General features: G+C 44.5%; 1 protein-coding gene across 1 annotated transcript in view; it reads right to left on the bottom strand.

The window, feature by feature from the left end:
* The window catches only part of DIAPH3 (diaphanous related formin 3), a 165,087-nt gene that overhangs the window by 101,501 nt on the left and 44,004 nt on the right, over positions 1-19,582 (bottom strand). Inside the window, exons 14-19 of the mRNA XM_048494922.1 lie at positions 15,787-15,851; positions 13,497-13,601; positions 12,036-12,374; positions 10,207-10,321; positions 4,209-4,307; positions 2,343-2,431 (exon numbers count right to left, since the gene is read on the bottom strand). Coding sequence (XP_048350879.1) covers positions 2,343-2,431; positions 4,209-4,307; positions 10,207-10,321; positions 12,036-12,374; positions 13,497-13,601; positions 15,787-15,851 — 812 coding nt within the window. The remainder of the gene's footprint in view (positions 1-2,342; positions 2,432-4,208; positions 4,308-10,206; positions 10,322-12,035; positions 12,375-13,496; positions 13,602-15,786; positions 15,852-19,582) is intronic.

Here is a 19,582-nt window from a genome sequence, read left to right as displayed (position 1 = left end):
CGGGATGGAGAGGTTGGTGGCAGAGACCTTGGGATTGGTGAGATGGGGGGGGGGGGTCAGTGGCTGAGACCCCAAATAGCACCCGACCGTATCTATTTTTATTTTTGAAATTTCCCACCTAGATTTATACTCGAGTCAGTAAGTTTGCCCAGTTTTTTGTGGTAAAATTAGGTGCCTCGACTTATATTTGGGTCAACTTATACATGAGTATATACAGTAATTATTTAAAAGGCAAGTGTGGTGTAGTGGTTAAGGGCAGGTGGATTCTAATCTGGAGAACCGGACTTGATTCCCCACTCCTGCACCTGAGTGGCGGAGGCTTATCTGGCGAACCAGATGTGTTTCCACACTACTACATTCCTGCTGGGTGACCTTGGGCTTGATTCCAGTTCTCTCTGAACTCTCTCAGTCCCACAGTTCTCTCAGAATTCTCTCAACCCCATCCACCTCACAAGGTGTCAGTTGTGGGGAGAGGAAGAAAAAGGAGCTTGTAAGCCACCTGGAGCCTTCTTACAGAAGGGAAAGGAGGGATATAAATCCAAACTCTTCTTCTTCAATACATTTGGAAGCTCTATCAGTTTGCTACAAAGTACAGTTGTTATGGTTGTTAGTGTGAAAAACCCCCAAACTGATCTTTTTTTGCATGTTCAATTTATTAAAATTGCCTTTCCTTTTCACCTTTTCCTTTGAGTTTAAAAAAAGGGAGAGAGTAACCCATGTAGGTACAGGTGCCTTTCTTGGGTGTAACAGTGCTCCAATTTACACCTAAACGTACCAGAGTCACTTATAAAAAATAATTCTGGGACTTGCATCTGGGGAAGGCACTTACAGATGAAACCCTGGGTCTGTGGGTAACAGAATCTTGGTGAGGCTTCAGCTATCTTAATGTTGTTATCTGGATGGTTGAGAACACAAATGCAAACAACTAGCCCCTGGGAGACTTTTACAATAAAAACTTCAGCTTTGATTTTATGGAGATGAGGTATTACAAACTTGAAATAATTTCACCATATCTATAAAAAAAGAACATAGAAATGGATAGTTGGTAAACTGTTTTGTGGAGGAGGCGCTATTTGTGCATGTTCACAGCTTTTAAGCTTCCATTCATTAAGCAAAACATTAATTAAAAGTAAATGTCTGCAAACCGAACGTATTCCTGTCTACAGAACAGACCTGCACTGATTTCCTGCTTCAAAAAAACGTATTGTACAATGTGACATACTATACAAGCAAATCCCAGAGAAGAACTTACTAGTAACTGGCTACCAGAGTAAGATAAAGCCAGGGTCACAGGTCCTGCCAGTCACAGCAGAGTAGAAAACTTTTAAGCCAAAAGCCTCTTGCTACAGATACTCAACCAGCAATGTGGAACATGCCAAGAAATGTAACATGAAGCTCTGAAATTATGCATGGGGTAGAAAATGTTGACAGAGAGAAATTTTTCTCTCTTTCTCACAATACTAGAACCAGGGGGCATTCATTGAAAATGCTGGGGGGAAGAATTAGGACTAATAAAAGGAAACACTTCTTCACGCAATGTGTGATTGGTGTTTGGAATATGCTGCCACAGGAGGTGGGGATGGCCACTCACCTGGATAGCTTTAAAAAGGGCTTGGACAGATTTATGGAGGAGAAGTCGATCTATGGCTACCAATCTTGATCCTCCTTGATCTGAGATTGCAAATGCCTTAGCAGACCAGGTGCTCAGGAGCAGCAGCAGGCCATTGCTTTCACATCCTGCACGTGAGCTCCCAAAGGCACCTGGTGGGCCACTGCAAGTAGCAGAGTGCTGGACTAGATGGACTCTGGTCTGATCCAGCAGGCTAGTTCTTATGTTCTTATGAACAGAGTTGTGAAAAGCATCTTCTAAGAATTAATTTCTAGCTTCAGTAAAGCCACATTCATTGACATCAGCTCCTGACACCCCACCTTCCACCCCAAAACAAGAGAAACTAGGTGCAGCAGGAACAGGCAGATGGAAAACCCATGTAGTTCGCATAAATTTTGTGCCTGGAAGACAAAATATCCAGTCAAAAATTTCCTGCAAACACAACTGGCTATTATGGCTACTAATCTTGATCCTCCTTGATCTCAGATTGCAAATGTCTTAGCAGACCAGGTGCTCAGGAGCAGCAGCAACAGAAGGCCATTGCTTTCAAATCCTGCATGGAAGCTCCCAAAGGCATCTAGTGGGCCACTGCGAGTAGCAGAGTGCTGGACTAGATGGACTCTGGTCTGATCCAGCAAGCTTGTTCTTATGTTCTTTTGAGTCCTGCCGGGGTAGCTACAGGAGCAACAGTGGATTTCTTCTTAATAAAAACTCATTTGTCAATTCACTGTACCTGAAGCATGGACTCGGACAGCTGAGCTTCATCGATTTCCAGTATCATCATTCTGATGTCCTCGTGACCGGCCCATGTTCCGGAAAGAACCCACAGAAAATAGCATTTAAAAAAGAAAATGGAAAAGGTACTTTGTAAGAAACTGAAGGCTGGAGTTGAGACGATTACCATGCTTGGCTTTTCTAAAGCCGAACCTAGATAAATTGCCCAGCCACAGACTTTGCCTGAGTCCGCAGCCCTGTGGGTGCGTATGTGTGTGGGGGTGTATACTATCAAGCGACGGTGGGGACTCCACAAGATTTTCAAGGCAAGACTTTCCCAGATAGGATGCTGTTGCCTGCCTCCATGCAGGCCGAGACAGGTCTGAGAACTGCTACTGCTTCTTCCGCTATGCTAGGATGCGTGTGGCCTGTTACTCGATTGAAGTTATAATTCTAGGCTAAATGCCTTGTCAATCTCTGTATGTGGTTGTTGTGGCTGAGGAAGACCAAGGTTGAAAGTGCTGAACTCACCCAGGTCAATACTACCGCTAACTGATATTCCCACTAACATGTAGCCTGAAGAGGAATCCAGCTGAACATCTGGCAAACGGAATCCTTTCAACTCATGGTATTTTTTGGATTTTCCCTAAAGGAAAAATCTTATACGGAGGAAAAATCTTATACTTATACGGAGGCTTGGAGTTCTAAGCGTATATTTTGGGACCCCCCCTTGCTGTTTGTAATGTGTTACCCACATTGTTTAATTTTCTTCATTGTTGGTATTTTGGTTTTTTGATACAGACTTTTTAGCTATTTCCATTAAAGGTATAGGTTTAACGCTGTTCTTAGAGCCAGACAGAGGTTTTCTTTTTGCAGTATCTATACTGTTTCTAGCTCATCTTGTATACTGACAACTGGCCCAAGCTGACCAGCAGCTCTCATGGGGAAGAGCCTAGGACCCGGTTCTCCAGTCCTGAGTCCGCCGGTCTGAACCACTACACTCTGCTGGCTCTTATCCAGCCCTACCTGCATATAAACCTATGTCAGGTGGGCTGAGGCACTCCCCAGCCTAAACAGTGAAAACTAGTTAGGCCAGTGAAAACTAGTTAGGCCAGATGAAGAGAAAACTAAACAGTGAAAACTAGTTAGGCCCGATGAAGAGAAAAAGAGGTGGAAAAGAGAGAGCACAGGGGGTGACAGGAAAATTCATGCCAAATCCTGGCCATTTAATATTTGGATTAGGCCCAGGGGAAAAGTCGATTTATAATTCTTCCTCTCTAGAGCCTTCTCCTTTAGTAGCACATGCTTCCCCACCTAAAAACAAAAGTAGCACATTATAGAAGTCTAAAGGCATTTGCTGTCAAACAGATGGATGGTTCACTAAATCCTAGTTCGGGATGACAGATACTGACGAGTCATGAAGGAAAGGAAACACTAATGCACGTGTATGGAAGGACTTACTGATGCGTAGTTGCGTTTTGCGTGTGCGCGCTTTTCAGCTGTATTTTTATTTGACAAAAAATTTTACTGTACAGGTCTGAAGGGTCTGCGGAGTGATTTTACAGCTCATCTCAATTCTCACTCAATTCCTTTATATCCCATCTTTCTCCCCAACGGGGACCCACCTGTCTCCTCGCCTCCCTTTTATCCTCACAACAATCCTGTGAGGTGGGTTAAGTTAACAGAATGGAATTGGCTCAAGGTCACCAAGTAAACTTCAAGGGCACAAGAAGGAATTACTGGTGCCATATCACATAGTAGCCAATTATTGTTGGAGGATTTCATTAGAAGTCCAACCCAAAGTGAGAAACACTGACCATTAAAAGTTACGTTCTAACAATAATGAAAATAAAATCAAAAATACTTCGGTTTTGCAAAACTATTTACTCACAAAGGTTTTGGGCAGTTTTGGGATCCAAAATCTTGAGTTCTTTAATTCGCTTTTTAATGTACTTCTTCTCTTCAAGCTCTTCATCTTTCTTTACTGTCAAGGAAACAGATTTTGTTAAAAAAAAATCAATGTGTGAAAATGCCTCATGTTTAATCTTTTGCTAAAATGTGACAAATGGAGGGGTTGTTGAGCGCTGGCTTTGCCTACAGAAGGTCCCAGGTTCAATACTCAGCATCTCCAGCTAAAAGGAAGATGATGGGAAAGATCTCTGCCTGAGAAATTGGAGAGCCACTGCCGGTCAGAGCGGGCAAGATGAACCTTAATAGACCAACAGTCAGATTCCACATAAGGCAGCCCTCTACTGTGGCTTGTACGTGCTAATAGAGAAGGAGAGAAGAGTTTGGATTTATATCCCCCCCCCTTTCTCTCCTGCAAGGAGACTCAAATGGACTGACAATCTCCTTTCCCTTCCCCCTTCACAACAAACACCCTGCGAGGTAGGTGGGGCTGTGAGAGCTCAGAAATGCTGTGATTAGCCCAAGGTCACTCAGCTGGCATGTGTTGCAGTGTACAAGCTAATCTGGTTCACCAGATAAGACTCCACAGCTCAGGTGGCAGAGCAGGGAATCAAACCCGGTTCCTCCAGATTAGAGTGCACCTACTCTTAACCACTATGCCACTGCTGCTCTTATTGTTATACAAATGTGCACTGAATCTGATAAGCAGCAGCCAGGTCTACCCATGGCTTTCGACCACAGGTGAACCATCTCTATGGAGAGCTGGTCTACCTGCTGCAAAGAACAACCGGAAGACCTGGCCTTTAGCGGCAAGATTGACCCTTTGCCTTCAACTGCCATAAAGAAGTAGATCCGGCCACCAGCAGCCAGACCAGGCCTCCAGGTAGACCGTGATCGAAAGCAATGGGTAGACCTGGCCTCTGCTGATCGGACACCAGCTCTCCCAGTGCAAATGAACTGAAACCTTTAATGGCATTCAGATAGCAACAACAGTACATGCTTTTAAAAAATACAAATTTATTTTAAAAAACAACAAAATAGGGATCGGGATTTTAAAAATCCTCTGAAATTATGATTTAAAAACTGAATGTTTCAAAAATTACGTTAAGAGCGCCTTGCAGTTACAATACAGAGGAGCCTGGCAGTCAACTCTCAAACGATCCATCTGTTAAAATACTGAAATTTGCAGATGATACAATGAAAGTGATTGGTCCTATCTCGAGACAATCAATGAAACCGTGATACAGACGTGGGAGGTTGAAATAACCAGCCCTCAAGCGGGTGCCACTGGAACAATCTAGAACTGAACACACTTAAAACCGTAGAAATGGTGGTAGATTTCAGGAGAAACCCTCCCATCCTACCTCCTCTCACAATACTAGACAACACAGTATCAACAGTAGAGACCTTTAAATTTCTAGGCTCCATCATATCTCATGACCTAAAATGGTCACCTAATATCAAAAATGTCATCAAAAATGTTAATAACAAAGAATGCCTCTTTCTATGCCTAACTCTGTAGCTCAAACCGCTCCAAGGAGCCACAAGGATATTGTAGTTCTACAGAGGAATCATTGAGTCTGTCATCTGCACCTCTATAACTGTGTATTTGGTTCTGCAACCCAACAAGATCACACACAGACTTCAGAGAATAATCAGAACTGCAGAAAAAACAATTGCTGCTGTAATCCTGCCTCCTTCCATTGAGGACCTTGTATACTGCACGGGTCAAAAAAAGGGCTGTGAAAAATATTTACTGACCCCTCGTGATCCTGGACATAAACTGTTTCAACTCTTACCCTCTAAACGTGGCCGCTACAGAGCATAATTGCACACCAAGACAACTGGACATAAGAACAGTTTTTTCCCTAATGCCATCACTCTGCTAAACAAATACCCCTCTGATAATGTCAAACTATTTATTATATATTTATTATATAATTACTGCACTAGCTTTTTCATCATTCCTATTACCCATCTCTCCTCTCCTAATTATGACTGTATGACTATAGCCTGTGCTGACATTTCATTTTATTTTATGATTTTACATTTTATGTTTTTATTACTATTGATTGTTTCCTGATTGCTTACTAGACCTATATGACAATCATTAAGTGCTGTACCTTATGATTCTTGACAAATGTATTTTCTTTTATGTACACTGAGAGCATATGCACCGGAGACAAATTCCTTGTGTGTCCAATCACACTTGGCCAATAAAGATTCTATTCTATTCTATTCATTCTATTCAACTCTCAGACTTCTCTTGAGCCCTTGTCCAGAAGGAAGAGGGTATTCGGTTGGTCTGTGAGAATGCTCTTGTCGATCAACAGAGGAGCCAGGAACTTCCCCCAAGCTGCATTATATGAAGGACAATGGTGCAGGATATGATGAACTGACTCTTCACAATTCATGTCCCAAATGCAAAGCCTTTCATGGTGCGGTATTTTCATCTCCCTACCAGATCTCAAGAGAAGATGGCACGATGTTACACCTTGCCAAGCAGACTGCACGTTGCAGTTTGGGATCAGGAAGTAAATATAAGTAGTTTGATAGGATTGTTTTCCCCAAGGAAATGCCAAGATACAAAGCAGAAACTGCTAGCCTGATCAATCAGACTCTGGTACTCTAAATCACAGAGTCTGTCTCTGATTCTGCTGAACACTTCGTTACAGGACAGCATAACTAAGGAGTTTACCGAAAGCCCCATCCTTTCTAGTTGGCCCTCAATAGGGGTCCACCATTCCGAGGAATGCAGTATAGTTAGGGCCTGGTATGAAAGACTCTGGCTCTCACAGGTGAAACAGAGGCGGGTCCAGTATTTAAAGGTGATGAACCAGTCCCTGGTTTCAAGTAGATGCCGTCCGTTTTCCAGGTGGAAGAGAAGTGACTTTCTGCCTTGCAAAGGGGTGGCCAGAACACTCCTAGGCAAGTAGCAATCAGGCTTGCCCCACCCTAGATAGGCCAGTGTTGTTTTCTTGAATAAGAGAAATATCTGTGTGTAGAAATAAGCGATGGCTCCAGCAAGTGGGGCCCTACGTAGGACCTAGGGAAGCTGTGTAGAGTCATCCATGAAGTCCTTTTCCGAGGCAATGCTGTCTGCGTGTGCTCCATATTGTTGAATTTCGGGGGGTAGGGTTGGGGGGCTGCAATTTCAGCACCTGCCTTGAGCACCATTTTCTATAGGTATGCCCCTGGTCAACAGTAACAAAATACGGAATGTCTGATCAAACAGAAATTTATGCTGAGTTCCAGGCTCTAATGAACTGTCTACATTTCTGGAAGGCACAAGATGGGGGGGGGGGGGGACAGATGGACCCTAAATATCTGAAAGACGGCACAGTTGGGCAGGAGATTCACTTAGCGAAGCTGAAAAAACTTATATGGCATTTCTTTAGAAGACTTCAGCTCCTATCCCTTTGTTAGCAAAATGGAAGAATACATGTCACTTATACATTAGGGAAAAACCACATGCATCTCCTCCTAAGGCAGTGGTGGCGAACCTATGGCACAGGTGCCAGAGGGGGCACTCAGAGCCTTCTTTGTGGGCACACGAGCTGTTGCCCCAGTCTGGGCACTCGGCAGTGGCATAGCTCCAAGGGGGCGAGGGGTGCGCAACGTACTGGGCGTGCGCCCCTGCGGGGGTGTGACAAGGGTGTTCCAGGGGGTGGGGAAAGGTGTTTCAGTACATTCTGGGGGCGTGGAAGGGGCACAGGGTGCATACATGCCCCAGGTGCAGTTTCCTCTCGCTCCACCCCTTGCACTCAGTCTCATCACTATCCTAAGATGATGATATATGTCTCCCGGTGTCACTTTAATAAACTATTAAGACCTGTACCTCCCCCCCAACCCCATTATGAGGACAGAGAACGATACAAAGAATACCAGCTGTATGCCGACTACAGACTAATTTGTAAACTGAGGGGCTGACTTATGGAGGAAGTAAACAAACCACCCTCTGTTTTAATAGGTTAGCGAGTCAGCTAAGTGGCAGCTTAGTCATGCTCAAAGAACAACTACGACGCATCATTGCGTCTGGGTTCAGTAACAAATCAACAGTTTGCCGCATGAACACTTCAAATGCCAGCGAAATACTCGGTAGCGTATCGCTCCGTCCCCTACGACTGAGAATGCATTATGTTAGCAGATTTATAATTAGCCCTCACGTATTCAAAAGCAATACGGCAATATTGTTCCTATTTTGGTGTAAGTCATGCTGTGGGGTTAACACACTACATGAGTTTACCTGTAAAGTCAACAATTGATTTCCTGGGTGAAAAGCTTCAAGAGCATTGAAGGGGGAAAAATCGGATTTTAAAATCTCTTTTCATTTGCATTCCGCAATCATTGTTGGCACACTTTGAATAAGCAATCGCTCTTTCTGGAGACACCATAAATGGTCACTCCGAACATTAGGTTAGCATTGATTTGCCTGCTGTGCCCATGTTGGACGACGCAACACCCACAAAAACAGCAAGGTTCTCAGTAATGGCTCGTATCAGTTTGATTTTTAATGCGGACACATCGCAGGTTTTTTTTTAAAGTCTGAAAACTATTTCCTAATCAATTCTTCAAAGTCAAATACATTTGGAAAGCAAAATCTATTATAAAAGGAAAATCTATTATATTCTCTATTTTATTTGAAAAGCAAAATATATTATAACAGGAAAATACTTTTGTCTGCCTGTGGCACGTGTAACTCAACAGAAAATAAAAGATAGGAATCTCAAGTTTGGATACTGGATTCAGGATGATTGTGAATGCAGCACTGTGTATCAGAGGAAAAAGTTTACTCACAGAAAGCTAGGGAAATGGAGGCAGAATAGACAAGGATGGTGAGAAAATATTCTGCTGCAAAACCAAGGGGCATTTAACAAGTCCCCAACCTGTGTCGAAAAGTAGTTAAGGAGTCTTACAAGGACCATCGAGACCCAGGTTTGAATCCCGTCACTGCTTGGAGGGTGACCTTTAGTGGGTCACACCCTCTCAGCCTGAAGTACCTCACAGGGTTGTTGTGAGAATAAAAAAGGAGGAAAGGAGAAGCACATTTCAATGAAGAGTTTACCTCTCCAGCTTAAGCACTCCCAACCAGTGTGGTGTAGTGGTTAAGAGCAGGCACACTCTAATCTGGAGAACCAGGTTTGATTCCCCGCTCTGTCACTTGAGCTGTGGAGGCTTATCTGGTGAACTAGAGTCCATGAACATCTGGGGCACCAGAGTTGGACACTCCTGTGTTAATGGATCTTTTGTTCTGTATCAATGTGCTTGTAATGTAGATAACTATTGCACCCCTGGTTGTCTCCGGATGGGAGGAGGGAGGTCCGGAGGCTGTGGGAGCATCCCGCCAGGAGACTATCACTGCGGCCTTGGAGTGCCCGCTTTCCAGAACAAAGTCTTTCACCCCTCGTTGTTCCCACAATCTCTGTCCTGGAGGGAGGGGGAGCTGGAGGAGTCAGTAAGGGATAAATATTTTTGTAAAAGCCAAGATCTTTTAGAACTGGCTTTCTGAAGCTGAGTGCCTCTTGTCAATCCAATAAAAACTACTGATTTCAAAATCTAGAGTTTGTTTATTGGGCCTGGTCCAGGACCTAACATGCACACGTTGGATCGTGAACGATTGTATTTTTAAATATATAAAGCTCCAAATCATCATCTCAACTGTGTTTTAAATACCACGGGACACAACTGGCGAAGTTCTGGATCCTTGCATACTGTCATTCTGAGCTACGCACTCTTCTTTCCAACTCCATTTATAATCGCCCGTTGTAGTTTCATTTTGCCAAGCGAAGCGAATGGCACTTTCTATGTCGCACGCTTGTAGAACAACTTCAAGGGAGGCCAAGTCTGACCCAACTCATTTTTCAAAACAGCACACTGAAGTTGACTTGTGGGAATTATCAGCGCTTCGTTGAACGACGAACAATGTCATTTTCAAATTAAAACGACAGCTTTAATTTTTTAAAAAAACGACTCACCTCTCTTTTGACAACAAAACGTGAGCTCCAGTTTGCCCAGCAGATCGGAGCATTCGTACTTGCCGTCATTTGCTGTTAGCCAGAAACAGTTCTCATTCATGTCGTGCGGCCGGATCTGCAAATATCATTGCTTTTAAGTAACAGTGCAAGTACACATTAGTTCATACTAAGGAGCTACACAAATATGATTTTTTTAAAAACCCTTGCACATAAAGATGGAAGGTTCTTAGGGCTACCCGTTATAAGGTTGATCCGGAAGTTGAAGTTGGTCCAGCATGCAGCAGCGTGGCTCCTTGCAGGTAGCCCTATACGGGATCACATCTCTCCTGTGCTGCGCTGGCTGCACTGGCTCCCAACAGAATACCGAATCACCTTCAAGGTATTAACCTTTAAGGCACTCCGCGGCCTGGGGCCTTCATACCTGTGGGACCGTCTCTCCCCATATGTCCCCACACAGCCCCTACGTTCCATAGAGGACAATTTACTGGTCCTCCCGGCCCCTCCATGATTCGGCTTGCCTCCACTTTCTGCGCCATAGCTGTAACGAACTAGTAAAGTCCGGGCAAAAGCAACCGTTATGAGTTCTTTATTGAGCTGGCATTCTTCGTCGGAAACAAGCAATGCGAGAACTGAAACCCAGATCTCGATCAACAGCTTTTACAGGGTAACAGACAGGCTCCCGCCCAAAGAGTATAAACAAGGCAGGATTTCACACAGGGTTTCACGCAGACAAGCAAGCAAGTGAAAGATAACCAAAACAGCGAAATTCCCCTTCCCAGGCGTTAAGCCAAAAACCTCCGGCGGGAACCTTTTCAAGGTCGGACAGCACACACACCCCACAACCTTACAATAGCTCCTGTCTGGTGGAACTCATTATCATCGTCCCTGCAAGACCTTGATCAATTCCGTAGGGCTTGTAAAACAGAATTATTCCACCAGGCTTCTGGAGGGGGCAGCCGTTGATTGTGTGCCATCCCTATAACCTGCATTTTTTTCCATCTTACCCTGCATTTTTGTCCTGTGATTTGTACCATCTGGACCAGTCCTGCGGAACGAAATGCTGTTCGCCATCTGTAGGTTTTTGTGTATTTTCACCATTTCAATAATTTATAGTTTTATAATCTTTTATGAGGTTTTTTATATTGTGATGTTTTAGTATTATATTGTACACCGCCCAGAGCCCTTTGGTGGTGGGTGGTACCTTAAGTGTAACAAATAAATAAATAAGCAAATGGCTCGGAACCCATTAACACTCAACGCAGCCATATACCGAACCAGATGCTTGGTCCGTCAAAGTCAGCATTGTCCACTCAGACTGGTAGCAACTCACTAGTCCCTTTCCCATCACAGCGTGACATAATGGCTAAGAACCATAGCCCCTAATCCGCAGAAATGGGTTTGGTTTGATCGCACCAGCATTTCCTTTCCATTTCCTTTCCTTGCTGGCTGCAGGTTAGAAGAGTTTGGATTTATACCCCCCTTTCTTTCCTTACAATCTCCTTTCCCTCCCCCCACCCCCCGGTAGCAAACACCCTGTGAGGTAGGTGGGGCTGAGAGAGCTCCAAAGAACTGTGACTAGCCAAGGTCACCCAGCTGGTGTGTGTTGGTGTGTACAGGCTATTCTGAATTCCCCAGATAAGCCTCCACAGCTCAAGCGGCAGAGCGGGGAATCAAACTCGGTTCCTCCAGATTAGACTGCACCTGCTCTTAACCACTATGCCATTGCTGCTCCTTAATTAGTCAATGCCAGGCTCGATGCCAAGTTAGTCGATGTTGGGGTCCTATCATTATTTTAGTTTGATTTCCACAGATTTCCACTCTTGAATTACCTTTGACCAGTTGAGTCTCTTCATCGTAATCTCTGGTTTAAACTGTTTTTTAGGCTTCAGTCCAAATGGCAGCAGGTGAGGCGGAGAACGTGGTACTCCGGGCAGCAGCGGGGGAGGAGGAACCGCACAGCCAAAAGGAGGCGGCTTTCCTGAACCTTGAGCAAATGATGGGGGCAGTGGGGGAGGGGGAGGGGGAGGAGGAGGGGGTGGGACAGTTCCAGGTAAAGGTGTCACAGATTGTCCTAAGTGACCCGCTGGATCAGTTGATGGAAATGAACCTTCTTGTCCTTCCAGGGTTGGCAGGGGACAGGCATCTAAACCTCCAGTTGCAGAGCCATTCTGGGGGGGAAAAAAGAAACAGAACATTCAGATTTTATTGATGCAACCTTGTCAAATTCTACATCTGCATTAACAAAGTTAACAAGCCAACACAATTGTTCTGACAAATTCTTCAACCCCATATAGAAATAAGGAAAAAGATGTACTGGTTAATAGAACAGTTTAGGAACGCACAAACAGCTGATATTTCTGTTGCGGGAGTATTCATTGCGAGCAAACAGCCAATACTGTCTGGCACAGCTACAACATCAACAAAGACATGAACGGTAGTCTAGCTGGTCTTCACGGTGTGACACACACCCCAGAAGCCACGAGATTCTTCTCCAAGCACATCAGAACAACACATTTTTAACATAAACATAGAAGAAGCCACAGCTGAGGCTAAACGGCAGTGTTGCTATGATATATGTCCTTTAGAGAATAAGATTCCTGAAATGAAAATAATGTAAGATTTGAAAATAAGAACATATGCACACTGAACAGCTGCTGAACTCACAAAATTAAAAGATGTTCTTTTAGAATAACACAAAGTTATCTATTTTCTAGTTACACTGCATTAAAAAAATCACATAAAATGTGGATCTGTTCTCAGGTACATAACTGGCATATCAAAATGAATTTCTTCATGCTATGGCTCACTGGAGAGGCAGAATGACAAACTACAATTGTCTAATGTATTTTGGATGACTATCTGGATGAGGTAAATTGCCACATGCCATAAACCATTTTAAAATGTTTTCCTTTGATTGATGCCTTGTATCACAAAAACTAACAGAATAATTATTTGCATTATTTGTCCACAGGGAAATTTATTAACTTTCTAACAAATCTTTAAACTTTGAAATCGGTCGCTTGGTTCACAGATTTTAACTCAAATTAGAAAAAGCAGGAAAAACTGACTTTGGCCACCTTGATGACATCATGAAAAACTTAAGCCAGGGACGGAGTGAGGGGAACCCCTGCCGCATTGCGCCCCACCCCCTATTCCCATGGGCGTTACGCCACTGACTTAATCTGCCTATCAGAACAGGTTATTACAAGTTTTGTCTCCTCGCCTGATACCAACATTTAGTCCAGCCCACAGATTAAACAATCACCCAAGCTAAAAATTAATTCCTTTACCTGGCATTTATAGGCTCTCAGCTCAGCCTCAAAACGACCCATTTTTTCTTCAGTTTTCTGAAGCTGTGCCTTTGTCTCTTGGTGGGCTACAAATTCATTTTCAAACTAAAACAAAAGCAAGCATACCATCATCAAACAGCACTACGAATCCTCGTAGTATTTTTTTTCCGGAGGTGCCACTGTAAATCCTAATTGCTGGTTTTACTTCTCAAACGTTTAATTGCTAACAAGTTATACGAAAACTATTTTATAATCGAATATTACTAACGCGAATCCAGGAAAAAAAGTGGCCAAACGGAAATTAAAGTTGCAATAGTGGACAATTATGTTAAATTAATATATTTTTAAAATAAAGTTGATAAGTGATACTGTGACGGACTGTAAAGAAACGTGTATTTTTAAAGGGCAGTTTTGTCAAAGTATAGTATTGTTTATCTTCAGAGTGTGGCATACAAAGCCTAGGAACAGGAGAAGACCCCTCATTGGCTGTGGCCTCCTATACTCTGACTGGGCAAGTAACTGCAAGATGCAGAGAGGGAGGAGGTTGAACTCCTTGTCAGGATATTTTGAGAGGCTTTTGGTCTGAAAGGTTGCTGATGTTAAGTGCTGCTGGCCTTAACTGCATGATAAACTAAACTCAGAGGGGAGTAGATCAGCCCAAGAGAGTGACTGATTCTACTAGTTATCAGCATGAGTGCTAAGTGAAAGCAACCATTACCCAGACACCATATACTGGCGGGAAAGGGTTTATTGGAGAGTCAAGTCGATGGCCATAGATAAACCAGGGTAAGAACTGCTTGTAAAGAAAGGAGAGTTCTAATTTTCAAGTGGATCTGAGGTACAGGGATTTGCTTTAAGTTTACCACAACAGAGAGTTTATATTCTGTTTCTGAGGGTTTTACTCAACTGTGAGGGCTGTGTGAGGGTTCTGTGAAAATGTACCAAATCAGGGTTAGGACCCTGTATGTGAATAACCATGAGCCAGAACATCTAAGCAAAGGAACTGTACAAACTGTGAACCATCTATGAAACTAAACCTCTAAGCTAAACTGAACTAAGTAATCTTAAGTGCTATGCTGAAGAAACCAAAAACTGCAAGTCTCTGTGCCAAGCTCTCTTGCGAACAGTGTATACATATTTATGGCAGCTGATCAACCGAGTGCACTCATGGTACCACAGTTGCCACTTTGGCATGAAAATGAATATGCATAGGTTTGATTCACACAAAGGCTGTGAAATCTGATAGGTATCTGATGAAAGGAGCTTTGACTTTCAAAATCTCATACCACCAAAATTCTAAGGTTTTATAAGACTTGAATCTAGCTGATGTACTACAAAATGACCTTTCATTCATTCATTCATTCATTCATTCATTCATTCATTCATTCATTCATTCATTCATTCATTCATTCATTCATTCATTCATTTGCTTTTTATACTGCTCTCCCTGTTTCCACAGACTCAAGAGCAGTTTCCAACATGGATTCACATTAAATATATAAAAGAAAATACAGATATAAATAGAGCACAAATCAATACCCTGTAACCAGTCATGGCACCTAAAAGCAATCCCAGCAAGGAATGGGCTAATCAATTCAATAGAAACCATTTGATTGTCAGATCAACCCAAGTCGGGGCATCTAGTCGAGACAGGATTACACCGATCCTGTACTACCTTCACTGGCTGCCCATCGAGTTCCAGATCATGTTCAAGGTGTTGGTTTTAACCTTCAAGCCTATAAGCGGCCTTTGGCCTGCATATCTTAGGGACCGTGTCTCCCCTTATTGCCCCGCTAGGCCCTCTGATCCTGGCCCGAAAAACATCCAGCTGGTCTCCACAAGGGCCAGGGCTTTTATGGCCCTGGCCCCTATTTGGTGGAACAGGCTTCCTAGGGAGACCAGGGTCCTGCGGGACTTACAAAGTTTCTGCAGGGCCTGCAAAACAAACCTGTTCTGCCAGGCACTTGACCAGCTGGGTTGATTGTTAACTCATTACATCAAAGACTCCTGCGGGCACGGTAGGAGGGTGGGTTTTGTCACCATCTGTGGTTATATAGTTCCCATTTTATAGTATTAAGTCTGGTTTCAGTTTTAATTATGATAGGGTTTTAATGCAATTATGTTATGATTAATTTATTGTATTTTTATGCTGTTCACCGCCCTGAACCCTCGGGGGGGGGGGGGGACGACGATCCAGAAATCTAAAATATAAACAAACAAAAAAACTGAACATCATTGAAAGCCCCACAACGTTTTCAAGTTCCACAAGTGAACCACTGAAATTACTAACCTTGTTTGAGAAGTCTAAAGCCCTTTCCTCAAGTTCTTGTATTTTCTTTTGTTCAATACAAACATCTAGAAGAAACAGGATTTTTTAAAAAAGCATGGCAGGGTTAACCCGACTGATTTTTTTTTCAAAAGAAGAAAAAGACCTGAAGCTGATCACTGTCCTGCAGTCATATCACAGAGCCAGGGCTTCAATGGATTCAACAGAAGATGCTCAGGAAGGCTAACAGTGACTCCATTCCCGCTTTTCCTTCTCTCCTTAAATCTGGGGTCCCCATTGCAGAGTTGGTGCGATTAAGGGAGCCTACTGACACCTGGCCTGCCAAATATTTATAAAAGGGTGGGGCTGGGTGGGACTTTCTGACTGGCCACTGGAAATAAGACGGTTTGTGCAGCAGCTGCCTCAGCACCGGGATATCCGAAGACGTTGCCCCCTTTCCCACCAATTCAGGCTTCTTTTTTGCAGAGAAAGATAAGAGCAAAAAGCCCCACTGCACAAGCCAGCAGAGTCGCTCTCTTCCCAAGCAATGATGCCAGCAGATCATTGTGCCTGGATGCAGGAGAGAGAGAGAGAAAAGCCCTGCCCTTCCTGGCCAAACCTACTGGTTTCCTTTCTGCACCCCAGAAATAAAACAAGCAGGCTGGTGCATGCACTGAAAGCAGAGCATTTCACTTCCCGCCCAAGCTGAATGCAACCTGACTGACCTGAATGGGGGAGAAAATCCCTTCTTGCCCTGCCCAAAATCTGGTGGCCTCCCTCCCTGGCCACTGTTGGGCACCCCAAGTCCAGAAAAAGCCGGTTGGTGTGCACACGGAAAGAAAAGCTCTGTCCTTGCTGCTCAAACTTGCCAGCTTCTTCCCATCCTAGCCACTGCATTCAATAGCAAGTCAGCTGGCCCATATGGGGGGGACAGGAATTTCCCCACTTAAGTGGGATGAATACGCCTGTGGGTTTCCTCTCCTGACCAAGGGCTGCCAGAAGTCCAGGGTATGAGTAAGCTGGCTGGTGCTTGGGGGAACTGAAAAACCTTTCCCTCCCAATCCAAGGCTACTGCCTTCCTCTCATCATAAGCACAGCTGATGTGATTTGGAACCAAAGCTGGCTTATCTGAAGGGGGTAGAGTAGGCAGAGAAAAGGAATCACGGAGGGGAGGGAATGTAGAGCTGGCAGAGGGGTCAGAGTGAAACTCTCCCCCCCCCCCTTCTTCATCCCTTAGCATTGGGCCAACGGGGTGGTTTAGGGGTTTTTTTCCCTATCACCCCTATTGTATTTTTAAAGAATTCTTTCTTCTCCCCACACTTGGGTTTTGCGAATGTGAACCATGGTTTCCCCCATCCCCCCACACCATTTAGGTTCCCACGGTTGGGCTGCTTTCATTTTCTCTCCCATTCCACTTATATTTTTTTAATTTCTCCTTCTTCTCGCTTTCAAATGGGGGCCATTTTCTGCCCCTTTCTTTGCCAATCGTTTGGACACCTTCGGTATGTAAAACCCTTCCTCTTGGTTTTATTTCTCTTTTTCCCCCTTCAATTCTTCTCTCTTTCCTCCCGCCTATTCTATGCCATTTTCAACTACTTCCGTGGGGATTAATTGTACCCTGTCACATCACAACGCAGATCTGGTCTGAGTTGTTGATGTTTATGGTACAATACGCCGTCAGTGGCTTTATGAAACGTAGCTTACTTGTGCCAATAACAGATTGATGGACTAAAAACACAGTGAGACTTTAAAATGTGCTTTTTAATAATTCAGCTGGGAGATGCACATTCAGAAATATCCAATCTGAATATATATCCGAAAATACCTCACTGGTATTTTTCGGGTATATTTGGTTGTTCAGATGATATCTGGGATTTTCCAGGAATTTAGGAAATGGGTCTTGAAAAATCCTGGAAAAAGTCTGTATTAATAGGAAACGCCGAAAGCCAGTGCTCTAAAGCTCCCAGGACTGTTTTTCTTTCATTTTACAGCGTGTCCGCATCATTGTTTTCTTGCCAGGGCTCGGCTGGCCAGGCTTGGCTTGGCTTCTGTCCTATGAAAAAATTTGGTTGGCCTTGCATCCCTTTGGTCTTTGCTCAAGCTGGTTCGTATCGGGTTTGTGGTTTACACACGGAAAGAAAAGCTCTGTCCTTGCTGTTCAGGGTCAACACTGGCTTGGATTCTCAGATTTGACATCTGTTGGGCTTATAACCACATTCCCCATAAATCTGTGTTGCTTGGAGGGATCGCTGGCTTAACATTGGCTTGATTCTCTGATTTGACATTGTTTATTTATTTATTTATTTATTTATTTATTTATTTATTTATTTATTTATTTATTTATTTATTTATTTTAAGCTTTTATACCGCCCCATCCCCGGAGGGCTCTGGGCGGTGTACAGCAGAAAGAAAACAATGTAAATACTTAAAACATTTTAAAAGCAGTGACAACCATAAAACATTCCTAATAAATATAATAATTTACAGTAAAATAGATGGCGTTCAATAATCTACTATTGTAATCTCATCCCCTCCCCCCCAAAAAAGGGGGGGGGCGTCCAGCATTCTAACCTAAAAGTTCCCTCCCCCCTTCCAAAAGGGAGGAATGGCGAGTCTGAGATGGCAGCCCCAGCCCAGATGTCCAGAACTGACCCAGAAATATCAGTATCAGTATCAGGGCCGGGCCAAAGTGAGCACCATGCTGGCTGGTACCTCCAAAGGCCAGTGAACAGCTCCGTCTTACAGGCCCTCGCCCGAAGGAACTCACCAAAGGTCCCGCAGAATTGGGACTAACTGGAGGAAGAGCGTTCTTGTTGTGTTAGGTGTGCCATTTTGTCCCATACCTCTACTGCATTCCCTGGTTCTGCATTCCCAGTTTCTTTGGGTTCGCTGGTTCTGTTTCCATTGGGGAGTTTGGAACCAGTGGTTGCTTTGCTTGTTTTTGAGTGTTCGATTATTGTTTCTCCTACAGCAGGGGTCTGCAACCCACGGCTCCGGAGCCACATGTGGCCCTTTCAGCCTTATACTGTGGCGCCGCATGGTCTGGAGGTCGGAGGGTAGTGTGGGCGTGTCCCTCCAGCACTCCAGAGCAATGCTGGAAGGAAAGGTGAGTAGACGGCCGTACTGGAGGCAGCTCCGTGCGTGAGGGCGCCGCTTTTCGTGTCCCCTCCCTGAAGGTTGGAGGGTAGCATGGGCGTGTCCCTCCAGAGCAGCCACCATCCCCCCTCTGCCATGCCCGCAACCACCATCCCCCCTCTGCCCCACGGAGCAGGCAGCTGCCTGATCAATCAGGCAGAGGGAGTTTCCCTGCCCAGGGCCGCTGCCTCCTGCAGCACGAGAGGCGGTGGCACCGGGCAGGCCATGGACGCCATCCCCCTCTGCCCCACAGAGTAGGTGGCTGCCTGCTCCGTCGGACAGAGGGGGTTTCCCTGCTTGATGCCTCTGCCTCCCAGCACTGGAAGGAAAGGTGAGTGGAGGAGCCGAACCGGAGGTGACTCCGTGCAGAGCCGCCTCTCTGGGGGCCGTGGAAAACAGGTACAAATAGCTCTTTGGGTGGTAAAGGTTGCTGACCCCTGTCCTACAGAAAGCTTGGAATTTTCCCTCCTTAGGAAATGACCAAATGTAGCTTAAGGCATCTTGTTCCAGGGCCCACAGAACTGGACTTCTCGATGCAATTCATTTGAAATTTGGAGGTTACTTAGTGTACAGGCAGTTTCACGGCAATTTTGGCACCACCAGCTTAAAACACAGCCCTTCAAGCCCCCTGGAAAAATCCTCCATGGGGTATAATGGAGCCAAATAATATGGGAGTCTTGGGGAG

This window comes from Sphaerodactylus townsendi, linkage group LG04 (assembly GCF_021028975.2).
Source record: "Sphaerodactylus townsendi isolate TG3544 linkage group LG04, MPM_Stown_v2.3, whole genome shotgun sequence".
Lineage (NCBI taxonomy): Eukaryota > Metazoa > Chordata > Lepidosauria > Squamata > Sphaerodactylidae > Sphaerodactylus > Sphaerodactylus townsendi.
Note: the sequence above shows the minus strand (reverse complement) of the source record. Positions and strands in the feature narration are given on the sequence as shown.